This window comes from Marmota marmota, unplaced genomic scaffold (genome assembly GCF_001458135.2).
Source record: "Marmota marmota marmota unplaced genomic scaffold, marMar, whole genome shotgun sequence".
NCBI lineage: Eukaryota > Metazoa > Chordata > Mammalia > Rodentia > Sciuridae > Marmota > Marmota marmota.
This window is the reverse complement of record NW_025999900.1, coordinates 55,908,061-55,932,741: the sequence shown is the minus strand read 5'-3', so window position 1 is coordinate 55,932,741 and position 24,681 is coordinate 55,908,061. Positions and strand designations below refer to the sequence as shown.

Genomic DNA, 24,681 nt, shown 5'->3' with positions numbered 1-24,681 from the left:
CAGTCCTGACTTCTATGGGACTTACAGAGGCACATGATTAATCTAATTCATTTTAAAAATTTACATAAGCTGGGCGTGGTGGTCCACATCTATAGTCCCAGCACTTGAGAGGCTAAGGTAGGGAGAATCACTTGAGCCCAGGAGTTGGAGACCAGGCTGGGCAACATAGCAAGGCCTTGGTTCAAAAGTTAATTGACTAATTAATTAAAAACTCATTTTCTGTTATTTTTAACATCGTGAAAACAAAATTAATTTCTAAAATAGAATTGTATAATAGGCACTTACTTATCTTCTTTTCATTGTATTTGGAAGATTTCTTCCATATTTTTGCATATAGCTATGTTTGTTTTCAGTGCTGCATAGTATTCAGTTTTGTGAAATATCCTCTAGTACCTTGGTCTTTTTCGTTTATGATGTCATTTGAGTTGTTTCCTATTCCTTTTGGGTCTAACAGGAACAGTGCTGCTATGAATGCTCTTGTACATTTGTCCTAGTGTATGGATGTGTGTGTGTTTCGGTCGAGGGCCTTTTTCCTTTCATTGTTTTTTTTTTTTTTTCCTTTTAAAAAACATTTGAGGTGGCTTAGGTAATTAAACACATATTAGACTAAATAATTAGTACAAGTAAAGCAGGAGATTGAAAACCACTAGTTCCAGAAAGGAGATGACAAAAATGTATCACATGCAGTGAGTGCCTTGTGGGCCTAGGGGAGGGGAGAGTAGTCGTGGGAGGTTCAGTGTGGGCCTGGACCTGCTGGTAGCCAGCAGAGGCTTGGCAAACTGAGGACAGTGGGAAGACGTGGGTGGTTAGGGGGTCGGGATGACTTCTTGGTGGCAGGACTGAAGCCACGTACATGGCCAGCTGTGTCCAGTTGGTCTGTCCACCTCTAGGGAGCCTGACCCACCTTTGGGTTGTCATGTGGAGGCTTGTCCTCTTAGCAGGGACGGGAGCCCCTGGGCAAGGCAATGTGCGTGGGGCTCATCTGCTCCTCCAAGAGCGAGTTTTGCTCCTCTTTTTTGTCACAAGGAGATTATTGGCCTTGTTGAGGAGAGTTGAGGGAGGACAGGATGTCCTCGGATGGGGCTGGCTGCTTCCTGACCGTCTTAGCACTCAGGCGAGGGCCCAGGGAAGGTTCTGCCTTGGTGTGTTGACAGTGGATGTGGGTGGGTGAGCCACGGGCAGTGACTCCTGGGCTCTCCTCAGCTGACAGGCTGCAGCCCAGAGGCCGGGCTTCTCCAGGGTTCTCTAATGGTGTCGCGGCCAGGCGTGCTAGGGCCTGCAAGGCTGTGTCCTAGACCTTGAGTGGACATTGCTCTTTCCAAGTCAACTTCCCATGGGCAAGGAGCTCATGGCTCTCCCCGCATCTAGCCCTGGCTCCTAGAGGTGCAGGTGGCATTTAGACACCCCTCCTTATTTGTCATAAAGATGACGGAGGAGACAGGCGCAGTTGGTGAGATGGGGTTGGTGGAGTAAGGCCCTTCCCCTGTCTAGAGAAGGTTGAGAGTTCCCTGGGAGCACTGGCAAGACATGGCTGCTGTTTACACCTGAGGCTCCCTCGCCCTCGTTCCCATGTCTACTATAGATTCTAGAATCAGCACACAAATTCACCCCTATCGAGCCGTGGGCAGTTTACCTACAGGCCACCTGGGACTTGACTCCGCCTTGTATCTGGGATGGGGACGCTGCACTCTGCCCTGCTGGGACACAGCACTGTCCCCACCCGCTGCCAGCTCTGAAAGCTTGTCCTCCTGTCCCCTCTGGTGGCCCACCCTGCTCTTCATGCTGCTTCCCTTGGGCCAGTTTTCCACTCTCCAAGGCAGCAGCCTGGGCACTTCAAGGTCTCCCAAAGAGGAGACGGTCACAAATGGAAGGCCTGACAATTGTGACCATCCATCCTGGGCCCCACACTTGCCTGAGCAAGGAAGAGGGTGGGAATGGCCAGAAATGAGTCTCAAGAATTCAGGATTACTGAGCGGGAGCCTTTGGTGAGCAGTGGTGTAGACTTGTCTCTTGAAACCACCCTTCCTTCTCTGGCTCTGCCTGCCAGCCCCACTCCGTGAGCCTCCTGAGCCCATCCTGACTGCCACAATGGGGAGTCCAAGGAAGAGGAATTAGCATCAGTTAATGCATTACTTGTTAGCAACTCTGGTAAAAATAACACAACCTCACATTTAAGCTGACTGGATGGCCCAGATGGAATTTGGAGATTATCCATGAACTGAATTGGCTGGTGTTAAGTCACAATTAGCATGGGCTCACTCTCTTTTCAATTAGTCTGAACAATGCAGAACTGGCTAGCCTGAAAACATGGTCAAGGTTCTGCTTCTGAGGTCTGGCACAGACGGGGAGATCTGAGGATAGCCACTGGGGGCACACACACTCTCATGGGTCCAGGACACTCTCAATTCAGAACCTTTAGAGTCTGTTTCTGAATTTGAGGGGAAAGAAGTGTTCCATCTTCCAAAACCCCAGATCCATGTAAGCTGACTTCGAAGGAAGAAGTGACAAGCTCCCGTGTCCTGCGTCTCGTTCCCAGGCCAGCCTTGCCGTGGCCTGAAGAGTGATGGGCGTAGCCCACAGGGCTTTTCTTCCAGAAACCTCAGCGTAGTCACCAGAGGACTGAGCATGGCATTTTTTCCTCTTGCTCCTCAGTGTCCTCGGAGGCAGTACAAAAATTGCCAACATTTCAAAGAGAACAAGTATTTACAATTATTTGGAAAACAGGGGGGAGGGGGTTCCCTTTTTTAGGGGGAAATCTCTTAAATGATTGTGAGGTTATTTCTGGGAAGGTGTAAATCTAGTCTTTATTTAGTCATTTTCAAAATATCCAGGAGTTTTTTAACTAAGCACATTTTTATTTATTGCAAAGCCTTTTTCCATTCTCTGAAAAAAAGTTGAGTTTGGCCCAATTGGTGATAACATTCACAATTCCACTTAGAGGATTCTGGAGCTTTAGAACAGGAAGAAAAAACAAATGCCACAAGTCTTTTTTAAAAAAGTGCTCACAGTACAAAAAAAATAGGATCTAGATCGTGCAGATTGGGGTTATGTTTGGGTTTTTATTATTTTCTAATTCGCAGCAAAATTGAGCTTAGAAGCTTTTTCCTTTAATCCAAGATTTTAGAGTTTATCCAAATTCCACAAAATAGATTAACAAGACAGCTCTTGAATATTACCCCATAACAAAACATGCATGTTGAAGTAAGACAGCTCACTGTGTTCTTATCGTATCAGGGAAATTATTCAAACTCTAAAATTGCTTCCAATCTCACACTGCATCTGAATGACAGTAGAAGACATGGCAGTTAGCAGGTGACAGCCAGGAAGAGTGCTGCTTGGTGAACCCTCTGCAGTTCATGCCTCATAAGGGGGTCGGCAAAATCTTGGGTTATTTACCTCATATCAGTTCATAGCCCCCTACATTACTGCCTCTGTAATAGGTACATATGTTATTTGGGCTTTTAACTTGTTTTTTTTATAACTTCACTTCACCCTCTGCCTGCCGTCAAAATGCATAGCTAAAATGTGTTAATTCCATGGATCACCATAGGAATAAGCAAATTAATTCAAGTGTCCAAATTACACAGTATTTTCATAGATTCTATATAAAAACTGAGACACTTTTAGCATTCCATTCTGTTCATGGTTGTGTTTGTGTTATTTTAAAACTGCCACATATCAAAGTTGGTTTTCTTTATACAGCATTTTTTGTCCTCAAGAAAACACTGAAGAGGCCCTGTTGCTGCTGCTGATTAGTGAATCAATGGTAAGTGGAATGTGGCTTCATTGTTCTTTCCCCTGTCCCCACCCTCAGGATGGTGTCTAGGATGGTGACTAGAGAGAGTTGGGAAAGGGAAAGGAAGCAATAGAGTTTTAAAGAGAGGATGTTTCGTAGTTACTGGAGGAGCTAATAGTGTCTCTTGGTCACCTGGAACTTGGGGCTTCTCCTCCCATAGCAATTAGCAGGTATCTTAATTCATCCATCCATCCATCCACTAGTCCTGTTGTATGTATGTAAATAATGCTAACATGACCACCACCTAAAATGTCCACCAAGGGGAGAAAAGCCTTCTCAGGAGCCTCCAGGAGCCTTCTCAGTTTGCTTTGGCTTGAGGAAGAATGTCAGGATCGGAGCCACTGAGACTGCTCTGACCTTTCGCCATGTTCCCACCCGTTCCCAGGCACTGCAGAATTCCACTACTCAGCTCTACTGCTCTGAAGGATTGTCACCAGACCATCGGATTCCTTATGCTTACTTAGTGTTTGGCCAGGATCTTGAATTATAGGCCTAAGACTGCATCACTCATCGTTGAGTGGACTTCTGTCCTGTATAGCGCTAGACACTACAGCCTGGTTCGAAACCCTGGGGATGCTGTGTCATAGTAGTTACTGTCACTGCAGGTAAACCAGGTGTTCCGAGCACCTGAGCAGAATAGCAGCCTTCTAGAACTCAAAAGGACCTAGAGGACCTCATGTCCATTCATCTGCTTTGGCAGATGCGGAACCTGAGGGCCAGAGCAAGCTGAATGCACATGCGTGCAAGGACTGCTGCTCCTGCTAGATTGCGCTGCCCCCCTCCGTGACTTCTAACCACCAGGTGGGCAGAGGGAAGCTTAAGGAAGGGAGAAAGGCTGTTCCCCTTCTCCTGTTATGCTCGAATTCGGGACCCCCAAAAGACCACCAGAGACCAAGATCGATGTAAGCAGCAAAGAGGTTTTTATTGCAAGCTAGCTGGGTCCTCCGCGCTCACACAGCAACTGGTGACGCTGAGAGGCCCCGAGCCCAGGGTTTGTAGCAGTTTTATACATTCTTTGGAGAAGGCAGGGACCCCCACATACATCATAGCATCTCTTAGCAAATCATCACACACCTCGGGAAAATCAAATAACAACTCTAAAACATGATTAGCACATTCACAGGTGGGAACAAGTTGGGTAGGGGTGATTGGTTACTACAAGAGGGGGATTCGTTTGAACTGATTGGTTTAAGCCAAGAGGGGTGTACGTGTTGAACTACATGGTTTCCCAACACTTTATCAACCACCATAAACTACTGGGAGGGTCATCTGGCATCCCAGGCATTTCCCTGTCTCATGCTGATTGGTGGCTGCTAGGGGGTTGCTATGGGTCCCCACCTAGCCTGACTGAGTCAGGGACACCTGGTGCAGTAGATCTCTCCTGTTATTTGTGGATAAACAACTGAGCAGGGTGGGAATGTGCCTAGGAGTGCTCTGTGGGTCTTTCCAAGGACAAAGGTGATGTCCCTTCCTTGGACAGGCTTTGCTCTGAGGAAGAGGCTGGTTTTTCACTCCATGCCCCTCAGGTGTGCTATTTAACTGGAGGCGTGAAATACTCCCAGATGGAAGAGTCACGGACATGGAGCACACACGCACACGTGCCAGAGCAGCAGGGTCAACAAAGCCAGAACAGTCAGGGAGGGGAGCATCCTGGCCACAGTTTAAAACGCTGGGTTTTCTTGTTCTGCAAAAAGGCCCTGAGGTGTTTACAAGAGCCGGGCTCCTTGAGTCACCTCTGCTTTTGACTTAGACACTCTTGACGTCTTTGGCTTTCTTTCCCTCCAGGAAGCGGGTTGCCCTTGGCTCATCTTTCCTTGACTGTCAGCTGCTAACGGAGGACAGTGTCACTTATATTCTGTGCTCTGCCTTGGCACAGTCAGGGAAGGCACATAGATTCCCAGGTTTGCACTTGATGGCATTCAGTGGCTGTTGTGCAAGTGAGAGGCCTCACCTGCTTTGCACCAGTGTGACAAAGGGTCAGCTCCTGTTGGCATCCTACACTCTTCATCCCAAGTGGGGCTCTTCACAGCTGGGCAGTTAGTTTCCTTTGGCAAACTTGGTTGGTTAGGGCACGAACGCCCTGAACACATGGAGAGCATGCATGTAGAGCGCTTGGACGGTTCTCATTGGAAATGTTGCGGTTCATCGTCAGGTCGTGTGTCCTGGTCTGGGATTCGGAGAACATGGCCACCTCTCCACAAGGCTTGCTCTGGCTGAGTGTGGATGCCGGGGATTGATGTCTGTAAATTTCCTGCTCCTCAATGGAGTGAGAGAAAGTCGAAGTCCCTGTGGACAGTGAGATTTGACTATGTGGTATTTAATTTCTGGAAAAATCTCTTCTGGGGATGGTGAAATCAAGTCATCAGTAAATATGAAGGACCAAGTTTCCAAACAAGATGGTCCTTTAAATCACTCCTAGATTTAAGTTGCCCTTGGGATCTTTTCTTCATGTCCTTTGACTCCTTAATTTTTCAGTTGTTAGGCTTAATTTTTCAATTATTAGGCAGAAAAACTGTGTGCTCAATTTCAGAACCCAAATGAGAATGCCAGGTTTTTTGGATGTCTGAGAAAATAATTTTCTTCGTCGGTTCTGATTTTAACTTAGAAACATAAATTTGTCCATAGTCTCTCCACCTACAAGAAATCATTTGGAATTGTACTGCTTTCTCACTGCATAGCAAATTAGTTTTTTCCCAGAGAAAAAGATGATCAGAACTCTATTTGTATGACTACTGCTGTGGCAATATTCTGGGCTACTTACCATTTGTGGATCTGATTAAGGTCCTGTATTGTACCTTTTTAGTCAAAAGGTATTGATACTGTCTCCAAAAATGGAAAAAAGAAGAAAGGGTACATGTGGTATAACTTGAAAATCTCTCCTAAGTAGTGTATGTTGTGCTTTGTTTTATTCCAGGCTTTGGTCTGGTATGGAATATTCATAGCAAATAAATAAAATGAGACAGCAGGTCCCACTTCCTTCAGGGCATCTTTTATTGGGCTCAAAAGGCACTCTGTATAGAAAACCATAGAATGAAATCTTCAAAAGCAGGCTCAATTCCATGAGAGAGGACTCACTTTGCAGGAAGTGGCCTGTCTTACATAGCCTCATTTGTCTTTGACATTTAAGAGCCAGGAGTTTTAAAGTGAGTAAGTTGGATGGGCGGCTAAAAGCAAATGTCTTAAACTCACAAGAAATAAAATGTTTTACCTCATTAGCGAAAGGGAAGGCGTGTGCCTGGCCTTTCCGAATGTCAGCAGGAAGATGAGCAGCAGCTGGGGGACAAGTGGCCCTGGAACCTCATGTCCGCTTTACTGGGGAAGACTGAGGGCTCTTTCTCTGCTTGTAGGCCTAGACAGCTCTGGAGACTTTTGCTCATTAGCAGGGGGGGAAGGCAGGTGAAATTCAGCCTTACTGTCTCAGAGCTCCCTTTTAGGGGAAAAGGAAAATGAACTGGCTGTCGAGCCTCCCGTGCGTGTGGTTTATCTGGAGGGATCTGTGGAGAAATTAAATTTCAAAGCAATGGAAACAAGTTGCTATAAAGAGCATTTGATTTCTGGATAGATGTGATGAGTGGGCTGGGATGTGCCCCGTGTGCTTCCGCACCAGGCAGTGGAGACTTGGAATTGGCAAGGTGTTCTCTTGAGTCCCCTGTGGTAATGCCATTTGAAGTAAAACTCGGCTTGCTTCTTGCCTTCTCTTCCACATCTGTTTTGTGCTTCTCTTTACAAGGTGAATTAGTCTTCAAGGTTTGTTCCAGTGAAGATGTCATTTAGGGATTTGAATGCTGTTCAGTGATAGAAGAAAAGCATGATATATCTCCATGGGACCAGTGGAACTCGATGACACCATTTGGTGATGGGAAATGCAGGGCTGGGAACGTTCTCTACTCTTTAGAGCAGAAGCAGGATCACAAGTGAGACACGACAGGGTCCCTTGGTGGCTGCTGCTGCTGGCCAGGACCAGCTGTGTCTGCCATGAGGCCAGCTGTGAACCCAAGCCCAGGGAAGCTCTGTCTGCTTTGCCTGTCTCCAGACACTACTGATGGCTCACGCCTCGGGCCTTCAGCATTGGGTCATACTCTATGCCATGTGCTAGGGTGCTTTGGGGACTTGGAAAGTATGACTAGAGGTGACAGGCCCCTTATTGCTGCCTTTGTCCTAGGCTCTCAGCAAACTGTGAGAGGCCAGAGGGCCTGGGTGGCTTCTCTACCATAATGGTGGCTGTGAGCATGGGCTGGCTCACCATCTGCCTCTCTCTTCCATGTTTTCAGGCCAACCGGGATGCTGTGCTGAGCAGGACACCTGAGCACAGGAGTGACCGCCTCATCAGCTTGCAGAGCGCGTCTGTGGTCTATGACTTGCTGACCATTGCCCTTGGAAGAAGAGGCCAGTATGAGATGCTGTCAGAGGTACAGCTGCTGAGTGGTTGACTCCCAGGTGGGGGTGGGGTGGCTGGGTGACCTCAGGGAGGAGCTGAGACCTGGTCCTGAGCCCCCGACCACTGGCTGCCATGTGACCTGGGGCCAGTCATGAACTTTGGTTTCCTCCCCTGAAAAGGGGTGATTGGGCTGAATGATTGTATTGTGGCATTGACCCATGGCCTCTTACCACTAGTGGACCTCACCCAGCAGGCTCTGATTGTGGGAACAGAAGGCCAGTGTTGCCCAAGCACTTTTTCATCCCATGTACTCTCTTTCATAACCAAAACAGGTTATTAATTCCCATCTGGGGTATTAATTTCCTTACAAAATGGTTTAATTTAAACTCTCAGTGCATAACTCCTGGTGACATGGCAGCTTCCGGCACATGTGTCATCAGGTTAGCTGATACAAACTTTCATGCCAGGTAAGCACTGTCTTCCTTCACAGTGTATTGCTGGACAGAAGGGACCCAGTGGGTTCCAGGTCTTGTGACAGTGCTGTCTTCCTCTCAGGCCCTCAACCTGGAGGAACTGCTTGGGTGGAAGCTTGTCTGGCAGGCTCAGAAGGAGCCAGTTGATCTGGAATATGGTTACAATGCATTGAGTTCCTGTCCAGAATACCAGATTCCCCCTTGGTGAGGCTGAATAAGTAAGGAGACCACTTTATCTTTCTTTTACCGAAATATAAAGAAAGAAAGGGGAAAGAAGCAACCTTATTTTGTTAAAATAAACTTTTCTGTGTTATTTATCTTTCTCTTTCTAAATTTATACCCATTGCAACAGCCTCTGGGCATGAGGACAGGGAATGAAATACAGTAACGGATTGGCTGAAATCAGATAAGCGCTCACTCACCCTCTAGCCTGCCATGATGGCCACATTAGGCAGGAACCTTGGGGAACAGATGAGCCTGCGTGGCTGGAAGCTTTTTTTAGTCTTTGATTTGGTGACTACACAGGGAAGTGGTTACTTCAAACACACAAACCCCTCATGATGTAGATAATGCAGTGTCCAGATGCCCCAGCACACATGGCCCACCCTGCCATGACTTGGTCCAGGCTCAGGGTTGGTCCAGACTATTGTCCCCAAGGAGTCCTAGCCCCCATGGAGTGCCTAGGGTTCCCAGGCCCCTGCTCCCAACCAGCTTAGTTCCTGCTCAGCATGGCCAGGCGTGCCCATCCGTGGCTTGGTACACCCACTCACAGTTGAGTTCTTTCAAGGTGAACTTCTCTCCACCAGACAAACCACTTGACACCTCTCTGGGTCCACAGTGGAGTGTGTTTGCGAGTCAGCTTCTGTCCCCTGGTGTGGCAACACAGCCTTTCCCCAGTTTGAAATCTACCCACATCTGAAACAGTTGGGAGGAGCCCAGGGTGGCTGGCTCCACTACGTGGATAGGCTCTGGCCCCTGCCTGCGGTTGGCTCTTCGCTCCATGAACAGCCTTGGGGGCGGCTCCACTGGAGATCGTTCCCCTGCAGGCGGGTAGCTCCAAGGCACCTGCTGCCATCCCCACCCATGGAATTCCAAGACCGAGTTTTCACTCAGATGACTTTGATCTTGGTGCCACCTTTGCAGCTTCCATCTTGTAGTGATTCCTGACACCCGAGTCACAGGGTGGTCAGGTTGTGGGAGCCTCTGTGGTTCACAAAGTGACCACTGATCACATTTAAAATGGTGGAGATAGCACCAAAGGCTGGAATGGAAGGGTGGAAGAGAGGGAACTGTATCAGTGTGTGTCCCCTGGGGCCTTTTGGATTTTGTGTCATATCTGTGTTTCTCTATTAAAAATGTAAGTTAATTGATAAAATATATAAAAATAGAGGACATTTATTTTTTCAACATGAACATATGCTGTGACTAAGGTTGGGGATATAGCCTTGAGTAAGGAGTGGCCCCTGCCCATGGCAGCTCCCAATCTAGACTGAAGTGGCAGTGCTACCTTCCAGGTGGCCACCCCTGGGGCTGAGAAAGACCCCAACACCCAGCCTCTGCCTTTCCTGCCCTTTCTACTCTGGGAGGAGGAGCCCCCCTTACCCCCCCCACCCCCGCCAAGCACGTGGCCGCCGCACTCTCTGGTCTTCTAACTGAGATGGTGGGTGTCTTAGGAGAAAGAGAGCTCACAGCACCTTGAGGCAGCCTGTCCTCCCGCAGATGGCTTGGCCACTGCAGAGGGGCCAGGCCCACTGCTGCTAAGCAAGGACCCTCCCTGCCTCCATTCCAGGCCACATCTCGCAGTAGCCTGCTTTCCGCTTCTCCTCATTTACAAGGGTTTTCTTGAGTCCATTTGGTGCTTTTCTTCCTCTCCTATTTGCTCTTCTATTTTCTGTGAACTTTAAATTGAAAGGATAACTGGCTTTTAAAAAATTGGGGTAAAATTCACCTAGCAAATTGAGCCGTTTTAAAGAGTAGAGTTCAATGGCATTCAGTGTGTTCACACTGCCGGGCAACAGTGACAGTCACCTCTGCCTCGCCAGCTCAGAAGTCCTGACGAGGCTGCTCATGAAGAGGAGCATCGACTAAGCTTGCAGGTTTGAGGTTCAGAGTCCAGAAGCTTACTGTAGGCTCCATGAAGAGGGCGGCCACTTTGCTTCATCTCCTGATATAGGTGTCCGGGGGCAGCATGTAACCACATCTCGGACCGGGAGCAGAGAGGATGGGTAACAGCCCTCTAGTGAGAACTCAAGGTGCTCCACTCCCACGACCTAAGGACACTGTTGCTAGGGGCAAAATTGCGGGAGAAATAAAGAATGTCCACGCGCTTCTGCCCCTTTCAATGCTTTATTCCCTCAAATTACTCAATACAATTTCACTCTGTAGGTTCTTAATCAAGAAAACTACAATCCTTAATGCTAGGCACTGCAGTAGACATAATCAATTCACAGCAAATAATTCTAGATTAATTCTAAGCACTGCAAAACACACTTAATCATGACAGGCTAGTGACAGACATTCCCTCTGCGTGCTAAGTTCAAAAGTCTTAAGCCTTAGGCTTTATGTCCAGCAGATGCACACTCACTCAGACCGCAGTGGCCAGGTCCAGAACCAAGGCAGGCTTTTCCTGGTGTGGAGTGGACGCCCGGTTGAGGAGAGGGTCATAGGGAGAAGTTGTGGCTCTCACCAAGGCGCAGATGAGGCTGTAGAGTTTGAGAGCAATGAGGATTACGCAGAGGATCAAGAAATGATGACAAGTGATGGGATGTCAGATCCTCATCAGGCTTGTTTTGGCTGACTGAATCCCTGTTCATCAGCTCTGTTATTTATACTAAATTTTGGGGCTTTTGACCCCCCTTTCAATCCTTATCAGCTACCACCAGATTTCTCCATGACATCATTTACCCTGGGGTCAGATGATCTGGTCTGGTGATCTCTACCCTGATCTTCTCGCCTTTCACTTCTTATCAGGCGTGGTCACCCTGCCAGGGGCTTCACTCTGTTTATCAGGGTGATGGGAAGTGACTTGTCTGAGGCTGTATTGGAGGGATCTGTTGGATGTGCCTTGTGAGGCTGCAGGTTTCAAACTGGAGTTTTTAAAATGGAGTTGCTTAGGCTCAGGCCTAAGGCCATCCTCACAGACTCCCACTGGACCCTGCCTCCCCAGAGTTCTACCACCTCCCAGAAGCACCATCCTGGGGACCAACTTGTCAATCACAGTGGGCCCTTGGGGACACCACTAAAACCACACCGAGCCATGGGGCTCTAATCCAATGTTCTAATCCAACATTTTCATCTGCCTTGCAAAAGGAATTCCCCTCTGCTCCCCTCACCCCCCAGCCCCACTGCTAATCTCTTTCTGTCTCTATGAATTTACCATTTTGGGTGTTTGGTGTAAATAGAATTAGCTAATCTGAGACCTCTGGTGACTAGCTTCTTTCACTTAGCACAATGCTTTCAAGGTTAGCCACATAGTAGCATGTGTCAAGATTTGATTCTTTTTATGGCTAAATAACATTCCATTGTGTGGCTACACCACAGTTTGTGTATTTGTTCATCAGTGTTGGACACTTGGGTTTTCTTCAACTTTTAGTTAGTGTGACTAGTATTGATGTGAGGGTGACTGGTTTTAAACTTCCTGTTATATTAGTGATTATCACTATTGTCGCATATTCCATTTCCTTGTCTTTAGCGCCTGCACCATTGCCAGGGTGACAGTTCTCAAACAGGACAGGACCAGCACCCTTCTGTTCAGAAGCACACAGCTCTTCCCTTCTTTTTTTTTTTCTTTTGTTTAATTTCTTTTCCTTCCGTAATGAAATTTACTTCATTGTTTATCTTTCTGCCATATGTAATAGCCCTGCATGTTTGAAATGAAGCAATAGATACCAATACAACAAAGGAAATAAAAGTTCCTCAGGACCCAGTAGTTGGCTGTCCATTGACATTTTAGAGGCCTTTTTTTTGGTACTAGGGATTGAATTCAGGGGCACTCGACCACTGAGCTACATCCCCAGCCCTATTTTGTATTTTATTTAGAGACAGGGTCTCACTGAATTGAGTTGCTTAGTACTTCACTTTTGCTGAGGCTGGCTTTGAACTCACCATCCTCCTGCCTCCGCCTCCCAAGCTGCTGGGATTATAGGTGTGTGCCACTGTGCCCGGCTGAGACCATCTTTTTATACATTTTTATGCATAAATGCATGTACATTGTGTATGATTTAAGGAATGGGATGATGTTATGTGCATTTTTTTGTGGATATTTCCTATTCTTTTATCCCCCACCCATTGACATGCCACCAACCTAGTTGTCCTGGGGTACAATTGCTAGGGTTAGAGGGCTTTGATGTGAGTTTTGGATCTGCCACTAAATGATGGTGTGGTCCTAGGTGTCATCAACCTCCTCTGTTTCTATTTCTTCTCCTATAAAATAGAACAATACTCATGTGTATCTCTGACAGTGGTGAAGGGTGTGCTTATTAATCCATATCAAGTCTCAGAACTGAGCCCAGCACAGAGAACTCACTGAATAGCAGCTGAGTGCCGCTGCTGCTACAGTTACAGCCACTGTATACATAGGAGTTACCAGGCACAGAGCATTTTAAAAACAAACATCTTTTGTCTTCAGGAAGTTTCCTGTCTAGTTACGGGGACAACTAGTAACACATGAAAAGAGACTACTGAATAGTGCAAGGTACATTAACTATATTAGAGAAGACTGGAGGGTGCACGGCCTATTAATTCCCAGGGGAATAGAGTAGGCCAGTTGCAGCTAAGTTTCTCAGATTGAGAGTGCCAGTCAAAGACTTGCAGAGCATATAGATGGAGTAGATCTAAAAGACCTGATAGGAATTAAATACAGTAGTCCCCACTATCTGCATTTTTGTTCTCTGTTGTCTTAGTTATTTTTGATTGACCTTGGTCTAAAATATTAAATGGAAAATCCCAATAATAAACAATTTGTATGTTTTAAATTGCATGCCATTGTGAGTAGTGTGATGAATTATCCCACCTGTAAGGGTGAGGAACACCATCCCTCTTTCCAACATATCCATGCTGTATGCACTACTTGCTAGTCACTTATTAGTTGTCTTGCTTATCAGATCAATTATCATGGTATTGTGGTGTTTGTGTTCACATAGCACTATTTTACCTAATAATGGCCTAAAAATAGTGCTGAAAGGAAGCACCAGGGCCTAAAATGAGGAAGGACCTTAACTCTCATATGTTGTAACTCTGCCATGCTACATATGATCTAAAAGCAGGAGATACCCTTTATCATCATATTGCAGAGGGATGAAGAGATTAGGCCCAGAGGGCTGGGAACTGAGGGCCTCCTCTCCTTTTTGGTAGGAGAGAATGTTAGAAAGAGTCTGGGACTCGACTGCACCTTGCTTGTGCCCCTCATTGATGGGATCCAGCCACATCTCCCTATAGCTGATCTTCGAACAGGTTCTCTCTGTCTCAGGAATGATGCATAAACCCTCCTTTTTGTGAGGGGAGACTTTGGTAAACAGGCCACAGATAAGAGGTTCTGTCCTACAATTTTCCTTCCTTCTCTTGTCCCCAGCCACATCAACTCTTCCACAAGACAGGACAGGACACATTTTCCTTCTTGGCTCCTCTCCTCTCCCTACACGCCAAAAAGGTGCTCCTGCTGTGATTGCCGGCAGTCCCCATTCCTCCAGTCCCTGCACCCTCAGTAGCAGCTCTGTTGTGCGCACTGTGCAGACCCAGCTTTGAAGAGCCATGCTTACACCCAGGGAGCTGAGCTTCTCCTACAGGGCCTCTTCTCTTCCCGTCCCTTTCTTCGCCCTGCTTATTGTAGATTGAAGTCTCTTGCAGCTCAAGACCTACTGCCTCTGTTTGTGCCCACATCAAGCCTTCCTTTTCTTCAGGGCACTGTTCAGCCAGAACTGGGCATGGAGCATGGAACAGGGGAAACACAAACCTGAGTTTTATCACAGCCTTGGTCCAACAGGTTTAAATAGAAGCACAATGTTTACCATCTTGCCAGTGCTATGAGTTTTCATGTTTTTTTCAAGACTAATTGTGAGCCCTGCTGAAAGGTTTGTGTAGGAAGGAACACTTCTTCTTCCCCTTCAATTTAAACAGCAGCACTAGTTGGCATGACAACCCGCACTATTAAAAGCAAAGCAAGGAGCACTGCTTCCTCTGTGTTTCAGAATGAGCCCATGCTGCTGGGGAGGTTGCTTTCTGGAATTTGACTATTGATGGCTCCATTTTGGCAGAATATTATGGGGTCCTTTTGGAAGGTTGTGTGTATTCTCCCTACATCGATGTGGCAGCTTTATAAAGACAGAAGTGGTATTTTTATCTTTCCCCTTGAACTCCTGTTCATTTGTTTATGATAAATCTTAACAGCACTGTAGTTCTGTGGGGAGAGCCATCTGCATGGTGATTGTCCCAAAGGGACATATGCACCTCTCTCCCCTGTGCTGTCTTGATCAGGAACTGTCATGGGGAGCCATGGGCCTCTTGTGCAGCCCCGCTGGCTCCAATTAATCGATAACTGGACCTGGACCTGGGAGCCAAGGTCCCCGGAAGGAAAGGCATCAGTGTGTCTGAGTGCCACAGACTTGAGCAACCAAAGCAAAATCCCGCTCCCAGTGGACGCTCAATAAAACCTTGCTGAGCATCAGTGCTTCTCAGTGGCTGTTTAAGCTGCTCTGCTCTGCTGTCCCTTGATATGCAATGAGTATGTCTTCCCCAGTCAGGGACAAAGGTTAGAGATCGAGTGGGAGTCAGGCAGCAGAGGGGGAGATGGGCCCAGCTTGGAGCAGAGCCCCTGGACTGATCTCAACTCTCAGCAATCTTTGTGGACCAACTCAGTAGAGACTTTCAGTATCATTTTGTATGATGGCTTTCCCCAAAGAATCTAAGCCCTAGTGTTTCCATAGCCCTATTATGGAAGCATTTTTTTTTTAATGAAATGTTGGTTTCTTCTTCTGATCCTGTTTAAGCTGCTCCTGTTGCTCCTAGGAATATTGGCATTTTCATTGAGGGTCACAAGGTATATACCTCATGTTTTGTTTGAACGTTTGACATAAAAATTTCTTTAAATATGCTGTTTTAATCTTTTTAAAGGGTGCAATTCAGTGGTGGTCAGTTACATTCCCATTGTTGTGCAACTATCATCACTAATCACAATTTTTTTTCCATCAGTTCTACAGAAACCATACCCATTAATCAATAACTACCCCTCTTCCCTCCCCCTTGCCCTGGCAACCTCTAATCCACTCTCTAGCTCTTGAGTCTGCCTGTCTTGGGTGTCTGTAGGATGGAGTCATGGGGTGCTTGCTTTTTTGTGTCTGGCTTGTTCTTTAACTGGTATTTTGAAGGTTCAGCCACGTTGTGGTGATTCATCTGATGGTGTGTGTCAACCTGTGTTGAACTTTTCTGCCCCAGTCCTGGGATTGAGACAGGGCCCCCCACCCCGCACAGGCTGGGCAACGCTTTGCCACCAGCTACCTCCCCGCTCTGGTTAACTCTTCGGGAACTGCCACATTCTCTTTTCATAGCAGCTGCACCGTTTTACACTTCACTGCAGTGTGCAGGGTTCTGCATTCCCACAGCCTCACCAGCATGTGCTACTTTGGCCGCAGTCATCCTAATATGTGTTAAGTGGTATTTGCTGTGGGTTTGATTTGTGCTTAGTTTCCTCATGACTAATGATATTGAGCATCTTTTCATGTGCTTATGGGCCATTTGTTTGTGTTCTTGGCAGAAGACTGTTCAAGCTCTGTACCCATTTTTAAATTGGGTTTTTCCATTTTATCGTTGAGTTGCAGAGTTCTTTATTTATTAAACATAACAAATTCTTGTCATATATTTAATTCACCAGGATCTTCTCCCATTCTGTATGTTGTCTACTTACTTTCTTGATAAAGTCCTTCAGTGCATAAAAGTTTTAAATTTTGGTTAAACCTACTGTTGAATATATTTTATCTTTTGTTTCTTATGCTCTTGGTGTCATGTCGAAGAATCCAAGGTTATAAAGATTTACCCCTGTATTTTCCCCTAAGAGTTTTATAGTTTTTGCTCTTATATTTAGGTTGTTGGTCTGTTTTGGATTAATTTTGCATATGGAGTGAGGTAAGGATCCAGTATTCTTTTACATGTGGAAATCCAATTACTTCAGCACTGTTTGCTCTTCTATCCCCTGTTGAATGGAGTTGACACCCTTGCAAAAACCAATTGACCATAGACATATGGGGTTTTCCCCTGTGATTTTAATTCCATCTCCTTGGTCTTGATGTTTATCCGTATTGCAAACAGGCAGCAAGTCACACTGGGCCTGTGGGTTAGCAACCCCTGCTTCAGTCCCTTCTAAGATGTCGCCAGCTCTAGATTCTCTGCAGTTCATTGCTCTTCATCATGCTTGGTCTGGGACCCTCTTTGCAGGTTAGCTGATGGGCTACATTCTAGATATTCATGTTGGTTCCTTCATTTAAGCATTTAGTGCATACTGTTTTGTACATGAGGTACCACTGGTCTGCCACTCTCTGATTCCTTCCTTCCTTTGTCCTATCAAGAATGATGCAACCCATGTGGAGGGCTAAAGTCTGGTGCCCTAAGCCAGGGAGGTAGACCGAGAACAAAACCCAAAGGGAGAGGCCTTTGAGGAGGGGGAGTAGAGGAATGGGATGCCCATTTCCAGACTTTAGTGCACTTGGTAAAGATAAGAAAGAGCAGCAGATCCACAGATGGAGCTGTTTGTGTGGTCCTTAGAGACGCTTCACTTTTGTGCAGACGTGGCCATGTTCCCTTGTGGAGTCAAAAAGAGGATGTGCCAGAGGGTGGCGTCCAGCACTCAAACCCTGTAATAAAGTCTAGGACTTTGAAAACACAACCAACTCCCCACTCCTCCCACAGTGACCAGAGGCAATGATATCATTTCATTTAAGTGTTTGCCAAAGTAATAAAACTTCATAACTCCTCTGCTTGGAGCAGTCTTACTGTTTTAAAGCAAAAAAGAGAAACCGAAGGACTGTGGAGGGGATATGGAGTTTGCTCTGTTTTATTTCCAACATAAGGGAGAAAACTTGAGCAAGCTTTGACAGTGTGTCTGCATTTCCTCACGATTCAGGAAGGGAGAGGGGAGGGTTTTTGTTTTGTTTTGTTTTGTTTTTGTAGTGTGGATTTAATCCAGAGGTGCTTTACCATTGAGCCATATCCCCAGACCTGTATTTTTAAATTTTTTTTATTTTTTTAAATTTTTATTTCTTACATACATGACAATAGTAGAATTCATTACAATCATAATTATCCATTCAGAGCACAATTTTTCATATCTCTTTTGAGACAAGGTCTGAGTTGCTAAGAGCCTCACTATGTTGCCGAGGCTGGCCTCAAACTTGAGCTTCTTCTGTCTTAGCCTCCCAAGTCTCTGAGATTACAGGTGTGTGCTGATGTGCCTATGCTATACCACTGAGCCCTGAGAGAGGTCTTTTATTTGGAGCTGAGGTCCTGAAAGTGTGCGTTTTAGAAACTTTTCCTGGGCCCAGAATCCTGTGGAGTAGATCTCAAACTTCATTTCAATTTGTGCTTTTATTTTTAGTTAGTTTAGAAATAAGAGCCCTGGATTGAGTATCATGAGACCTAGATTTTGACTTTAGGTCTGCCACCAGGTCACCCTGGGTAGGTGCTGTCTCTTCTCTGGATCTTATTTCCACATCGATAAAGTTAAGAAAGGGACAGAATAATCTCAAAGGTCTCTACTTGCTCTATGACTGTGTCATTCTGTGAGTCTAAAATAATGGTCCAGGATGTCTAAAGGCTGAGGTGGTTTTTCATTGTTAAAAGTAGAGAAGTGAAATAGTGACCACACGTAGGTTAAATGCCTCTGTGACAAGCATTGTGACACCGCTGCAAGGCACTCCACTTAATGCTGACTCACTAAGTGCGTATGATGCAGAGAAGGAAATGGTCCTGATGTGGGGTTCCATGCCATGAGAACTGCCTGGATCCAGCCCATCTGGCTGCTGGGCGCAGACGAGGATGGTTCCCTGTGTTACTCTTCTCTTTTGAGGGTGATGGACTTCAGACCTGGGCGTCAGGCTAAGTGGGAGAAGTGCCTAATGATTTCTGCCCCTTCCCATGTGGGTTTTGGTTGCTGACTTTCAGTCTTGAATTCCCAAAATAGACACTGGCTTCTCCTTGCTGTGGCATTGTGCAGCTGTCACTGCCAGGCACCCAGTTGGTGTCATTGGTCTGTGCGCATAAGGAAGGTAATTGACTAATGCCTTCCTCTGACAGAGGAGCGTCTCATTCTCAGAGCCCGTCAAGGTGGATGCACGTGAAAAGCCAAAAGAGACTGGACAAGCACAAGCCCTCGCTTCAGAGGGAGACATTCTTGAAGTGACATTTGGATGACCACTCAAATGATTAGGATGCCCTGTAGGGTCTCAAGACTATATCCACGGCATCATGCGAGTGCTACCCGAGCTTCAGAAAGGTGGCAAGTGTGATCCCTGAATGTACCTGTCTTTCCCGGTAGGACATAATACTGCTGCCATGTCCACTTCTTTTCTTGCAAGGAAGGTGATTTGGAGATGTCACCCCAGCTTTGTGTGGGTGACTTGGATCTGTAGTTCTGGATTCGACCCTGTATTCCCTCTCCCTAGGCCTCGCCACCCTATCCACCTGATACCAGGAGTGGAAAGGGGCCAGAATCTAGCTCTCGTCCCTCCTGTCCACTCTCCTTGTGCCCTCTTCTGGCACCCCACACCACTTCTCAGGGGTTCCCACAGCCCACCCTTGCCCTCTTTAGACTACCCTGTTTCACAAAAGCAGCATCCACAGCTGTCACATTACAGCATTTGCTCAGGCAGATGCCCTCTGGGGCATTTGCCACGCATCACTTCACTCAACCCTGAAACAGCCCGTGGCTGGGGAGGGAGGGACCTGGACCAAGCCTGGGCAGCCTGGCCCGAGAGCCAGCACCTTCACCACACCACAGGGCTGCTCTCCTCCTCCCCAGCTTTACCACACCAGGCCCTCGTCCTCCAGCAGCCTCTGACACGTCCCACCGGGCAGAGACCCCTGCCATCTGTGAAGTATATTTTTATCAGGGATTCTTTCCCATGAAACCATCACTAAAAGGTTTTTTTGTTTTATTTTTGTGGTGCTGGGGATTGAACTCAGCGCCTTGCACACATACTAGGCAAGCGTTCCACTACAGGGCTATGTCCCCAGCCCGCTGTAAATGCTTTTTATTTTATTTTATTAGCGTATATTGTGTCCCCACTTCCCTTCAACATTAAAACTGGACATTTTTACTGTCACAGATATAAATGAGTATCCTTAAAAGGACCAGTTAAACAATGGGGTGAGCACCTCCCCATCTCAAGGGAGGTCGTGAATGGCAATTTACCCTGTGACAACCCAGGTTCCTTTCTACATAGATGCATTCCATGAGCGGGGGCTTGTATCACTTGACGTTTATGGCAACAGAAGAGACAGTGTGTCAGATGTCCGCATGGTGTGCAAGGTGTCGGGGTTTGGGGAGCGTCTGGAGCTTCTGATGCTATCTGGGCTGGCATGCCGTCACCACGCATCCTGAGGATGCCAAGAGCCAGTTCATAATTGTTGACTTGCATTTCCTTTCTTTACGACACCCCTTTGGCTTATCATGAGATGTAGGTTGCTATAGTTATGAGAAGTCTGAGCTGGGAAGGACTGTGGAAGTTGCTATGTGTAGAGGAAACGTGTGGCCCACTACTCCCTTGTCCAGTTGAGCCTTTGAGATGGCTGGAGGCGATCACCAGCTGCCTCAGTGCTGGTGGATGGTACAGGATCAGTCATGCGTCTTTACCATTCCACAAGCTGGGGAGGTTTCCTTCAGTAGCCTTAGGGATCCCCAAGAGGCCATGGGAACAGGACCCCCATTAGCAGGAAAGGTATCACTGCATCTCTGAAGCAGGCTGGGGAGCACGTGGCCTTTTGAGAGGCCTTTTACTTAGCTACACTTAGCTTTATGCAGCAGGAGAGGGCCTGCTAAGTGGAGTGTGAGTGGCATGTCTGCAACTGAAGTCTCAGAGGAGCAGAGTGCCGTGGTTATAAGCCCAGGCTCTAGAATTAGATAGCCTGCTTCACACCCAAGTTCACCACCAGCTCTCTGAGACCTTGTGTGGTCACTCAGCACCCCTGCGCCTCAGGATCCTTTCCTGTGACAAGGTGATACTCACACCTGCCTAGACCTGTAGGGTGGTTAGGACGACCTAGGGAGGCAGAGCTTGAAAGGCAGTGGGAGCAGTGCCTGGCTGCATCGCAGGCATCACCAGGAGAGAAGAGAGTAACAGGCACACATTCTGGTCCAGCTCTGAGGCACTGCGCCATGTTTTCTTTTCTTTTTTTTTTAATTTTTATTTATTTTTTTTAGTCATACATGACAGTAGAATGCATTTTGATATATAATACATACATCTGCGCCATGTTTTCCAGGGTCTCACATTGAATACTTTTCTAAAAGGAGGAAAGTCAGTACTATAAATTTGAGTGTTCATATATTGAGTGGAATAAAATGACCGGTATTATGCAGTTTGTTGCATCTTCTTTCGTAACATAAGAATGTTAAAAAGAAATTTAAAGGAGTAAGAGCTAGTTTTTCTGTAGCACTTACTAGCCTGTATTTGAGGTGCTGTTTCTTGGGCTTTTCAAGTATTAACTACTTGACTCTCCCTGATTGCTGTTATAGCTCCCAGTTTACAGTGAGGATCTAGGTGCAAGAGGTTAATTGGTTGCCCAAATGCACACACCTAGTGCATGGTGATGCTTAGATTACTTATTTTGTGGATTCCCTATCCAGAGGGTTCCCAGGCAAAGGCTGTACAAACAACTACCTGCTGGGGCTGCAGGTAGGGCTTGTTGCCAGGGGAGCCCGAGGCATTTGCTTCTGGCCTTGGTTGTAGATGATAAAACTTGACTTGCTAACTCAAGCAGGAAAAGCACCTGTCAGTCTGCACTGCTTAGCTTGCAAGATCCAGAGGAGGCTGAAGAACAGACCTGAGCAGACAACAAGAGGCCACAGTGCATTCAGAAGGCCGCTACCTGCCTGTTGCCTCTGAGACCCCCCGGTGGGAGGGGCCTCTAGGATTAGGAACTGTGGTCCCTCCCTACACCTCTAGCTCCAGATTCATGCCCAGCCCCTGATTGGCTCTGCCTAGATCATGTGATAGCTTCCCATTGCATCCCTTCTCTCTGGGTTGTCCTGGCTTCTCCCCCCAAATCAGAAGAGTTTTGAAGTGACAGGCAGTCAAAATGACAAACGTCCTCTACCCTTGGGCTTCACCCAGATGCTGTGCATGGTCCCCCTAGCCTCAGGACTCTGTGACCCCTCTCTGCCAGGGCCAGGGCTGTCTTCTGCTGTTTTCCTGCAGCACCTGGAATGGAGCGTGACACCAATTAGGCTTCCAGTAACTGTTCTGCGCCAACTGTAATCAGTGTGTTAGCCTTTGGCACAAAGGAAACGAAGGATGCACACTTATTTATAGATCTAGCTTTTGATTCAGAACAGTCTGTTTCTTGACTGAGCTCCTTTTGTTTATCAGGAAAACAGTTGATGTTTATCATTCCTCTTAGGAAAGGAAGAAGAAAAGGCATTTCAACATTTAAATGTTTCTGTGTATATATTTAAGTACTTAGTGCTTATATTGCAGTGAATTAGCAGAGTAGGGCTGTTAGAACAAGCTTCAGTTTTAATTTCCATCTATGCTTCTGTCTCCATATCCTGGCTCCTCTGCCTAATTCAGCCACTGCGATTATCATCCTCGCTTCCTCTTCCTCCATCACCGCTCATCCCCCCACCCCACTCAGTTTCTAAGACTTTTCATTGTTCACAGCACCCCCTCACTCCTGCCCTGCCCGCCCATCCAGCCATGCCACCCTCCATTCTGCCCACTTGCTCTCCAGCAGGCGTGCTTCTTAAAGGCACAACAGCTGCCGGTTGCAATTTGAAAGGCTCAGGGGTCAGGTTTAGATCTGGCTCTGTCACTCAGTATCTGTGCTGGTGCAGGATGAGTCCTGATGGAACCAGCAGAGCCAAGGGTACAGTGGCTTGGCCAGATTGCCCCTACCACAATAGCCTGGAGGGAGGCAGTAGTCCATGATCTTTGGCTCCTTCTCCACCAGGGGCCAGGCACTTCCTTTTTCTACTCTTCTAGCAGATGGCTTATCCTGCTTGCCACCTCCTGGCTGCCCTCCCTCCAGCTTTGAAGGGGCAGGGCTGGGGCGTAGTGTGTGCTACCTGAGGACACCCTCCTCTTAATGGGCTTTCGGGCCACCCCAGGCAACAGCTCCTGCTGACCTCATGCTATCTGAGTGGCATTTGTGGCTGCCCTCAAGTTGTTGACCAAGCACGTTGCCAGGGTCCCTCTTGCTCGGGACCACCCATCCCGTACCATCACTCATCACATGGTAGGTGCCTCCAGCTGCTCGCGACTTGCTTTTTAATACAGTATGCTTTAGTTAGGAAAGGTTTTCCTGGTAACCAAGGTGCATGGTGTTCACATGATCTTCTCCACAAGGAACATTTAGGATCCTGGAATTCTTTTTTTCTCCTGTCCGACCACCTCACTTTGCCTTTATCATAACCTCCAGCTTTTCACTTACTCTTGATTCTTGTCTTTTGACCCCTGGCCACTAACCCTCTTTGCATTCATTAATCTGAGAGTATCACCCTCATTCTCTTTTCCTAGGCCAGCTCCAGAGCATCATAGAGAAAAATGGCAGCAGGGAGCTGTGGGTGCCATGGCATGGCCAAACCACAGTTTAAGGCAGTCCTCATGTGAGCAGTGTGAGGTTTTCCTTGTTGCTCAAAACTTTTTTTCTTTCCTTCCTCTTTCTAAATTCTTAGCCCCACTTCCTTTTCCTCCCAGCAGCTACCTCATCCCCCTTGACAGAGCAGTGGTCGGTTGTCAGGGCCGCCTTAGTTCTCATGCCCTCCTCCGAGAGCCTGGCCTCCTCTCAGCAGGCCTGTTGGACAGAGACCTGGTGTCTTTCGCCTTCTGGGGCCTCTCACTCCTGGGTGTCTTCTCCTTGCCTGTTCCTTCCCCCACGTTGGGGACTTGATCCAGCTGCCTCCATGGAGAACAAGGACATAGAGGAGTGGCCCTTCTTCACCCCTGGGCCTGTGCCCCTGTTTTCCACTCGCAATCTGGAGTCTTCCTCCATCTTGCCTTCAGCTGCCCCTTGGAGCTGGGCCCACTGGTAGGTCCCGCAGCTGCTTGGCCTCCACTGCGACCACCCCATTGCTCCCCTCCCTGAGGCCATTCGGTGTCCTAACACACCCTCTCCTCACCCCAGGAGCCCCACTTCCGTTTCCTTCCCTGGCTCCTCTCTCCTCCTCCTTCAGGAGAGATGCTTCCCGTCCTGCCACTGTGGCCTGTCCTTGCTGATTCTGAAGCCCTTGGCCGTTTCATGCCCCTTCTTCCTGGCCAGCTTCATGGTGGTCCCTCCTCCCCTCAGCCCCCCACATCTTCCTGCGGCTCTGGTGTGATTGCATCACTCTCTGCAAGGACCTGACTCCTCACTTGGCTCTTTGTAGGTTGTATGTCACGACTGGGCTATGGCAGAGGGTGAAGGCAGTCACGCTATTGTGCAGTTATGGTGGCAAGAGGGCAAAAGATTTAGGGGCATGGGAGGCAGTGGGGGACAGCTTTGGGAAGAGCTATCATCTCAGGCTCCGCAGCCGCCCTAGCCTGACCCCATTCCTGCTGCATGCGGGGCTGGGTGTGCACTGGACATGCCGTGGCCAAGTGGAAGCTCAGCCTCTTCCTGGAGTGCCTCCCCTGCCCCATGCTGTGTGGTCTCCCTCCTCTCCTCGTTGTCACAGTCCACTCAGTGGCCTGGAGGCCTGGCTGCTGTGCCTGAGGCCTGTGAGCGCTTCACAGGACCGCGGCTCCCCCTGGGACACGTGTGAGTTTGGGCCTTGTGTGGGGGTTGTTTGTGTGCCTGCCTCTTCTCTGTCCTCCATCAGAGCTACTTGAGATCAGGAATTATCAGGGATTGTGCTC

At 47.6% G+C, this 24,681-nt stretch overlaps 1 protein-coding gene across 10 annotated transcripts in view; it reads left to right on the top strand.

Annotated features, from left to right (window-relative positions):
- Ttc7b (tetratricopeptide repeat domain 7B) overlaps positions 1-24,681 on the top strand; it is a 213,979-nt gene that overhangs the window by 92,730 nt on the left and 96,568 nt on the right. For all 10 annotated transcript variants that reach the window (XM_048799179.1, XM_048799178.1, XM_048799184.1 and 7 more), the window contains 2 exons: positions 3,703-3,766; positions 8,068-8,205. In XM_048799179.1, coding sequence (XP_048655136.1) covers positions 3,703-3,766; positions 8,068-8,205 — 202 coding nt within the window. The remainder of the gene's footprint in view (positions 1-3,702; positions 3,767-8,067; positions 8,206-24,681) is intronic.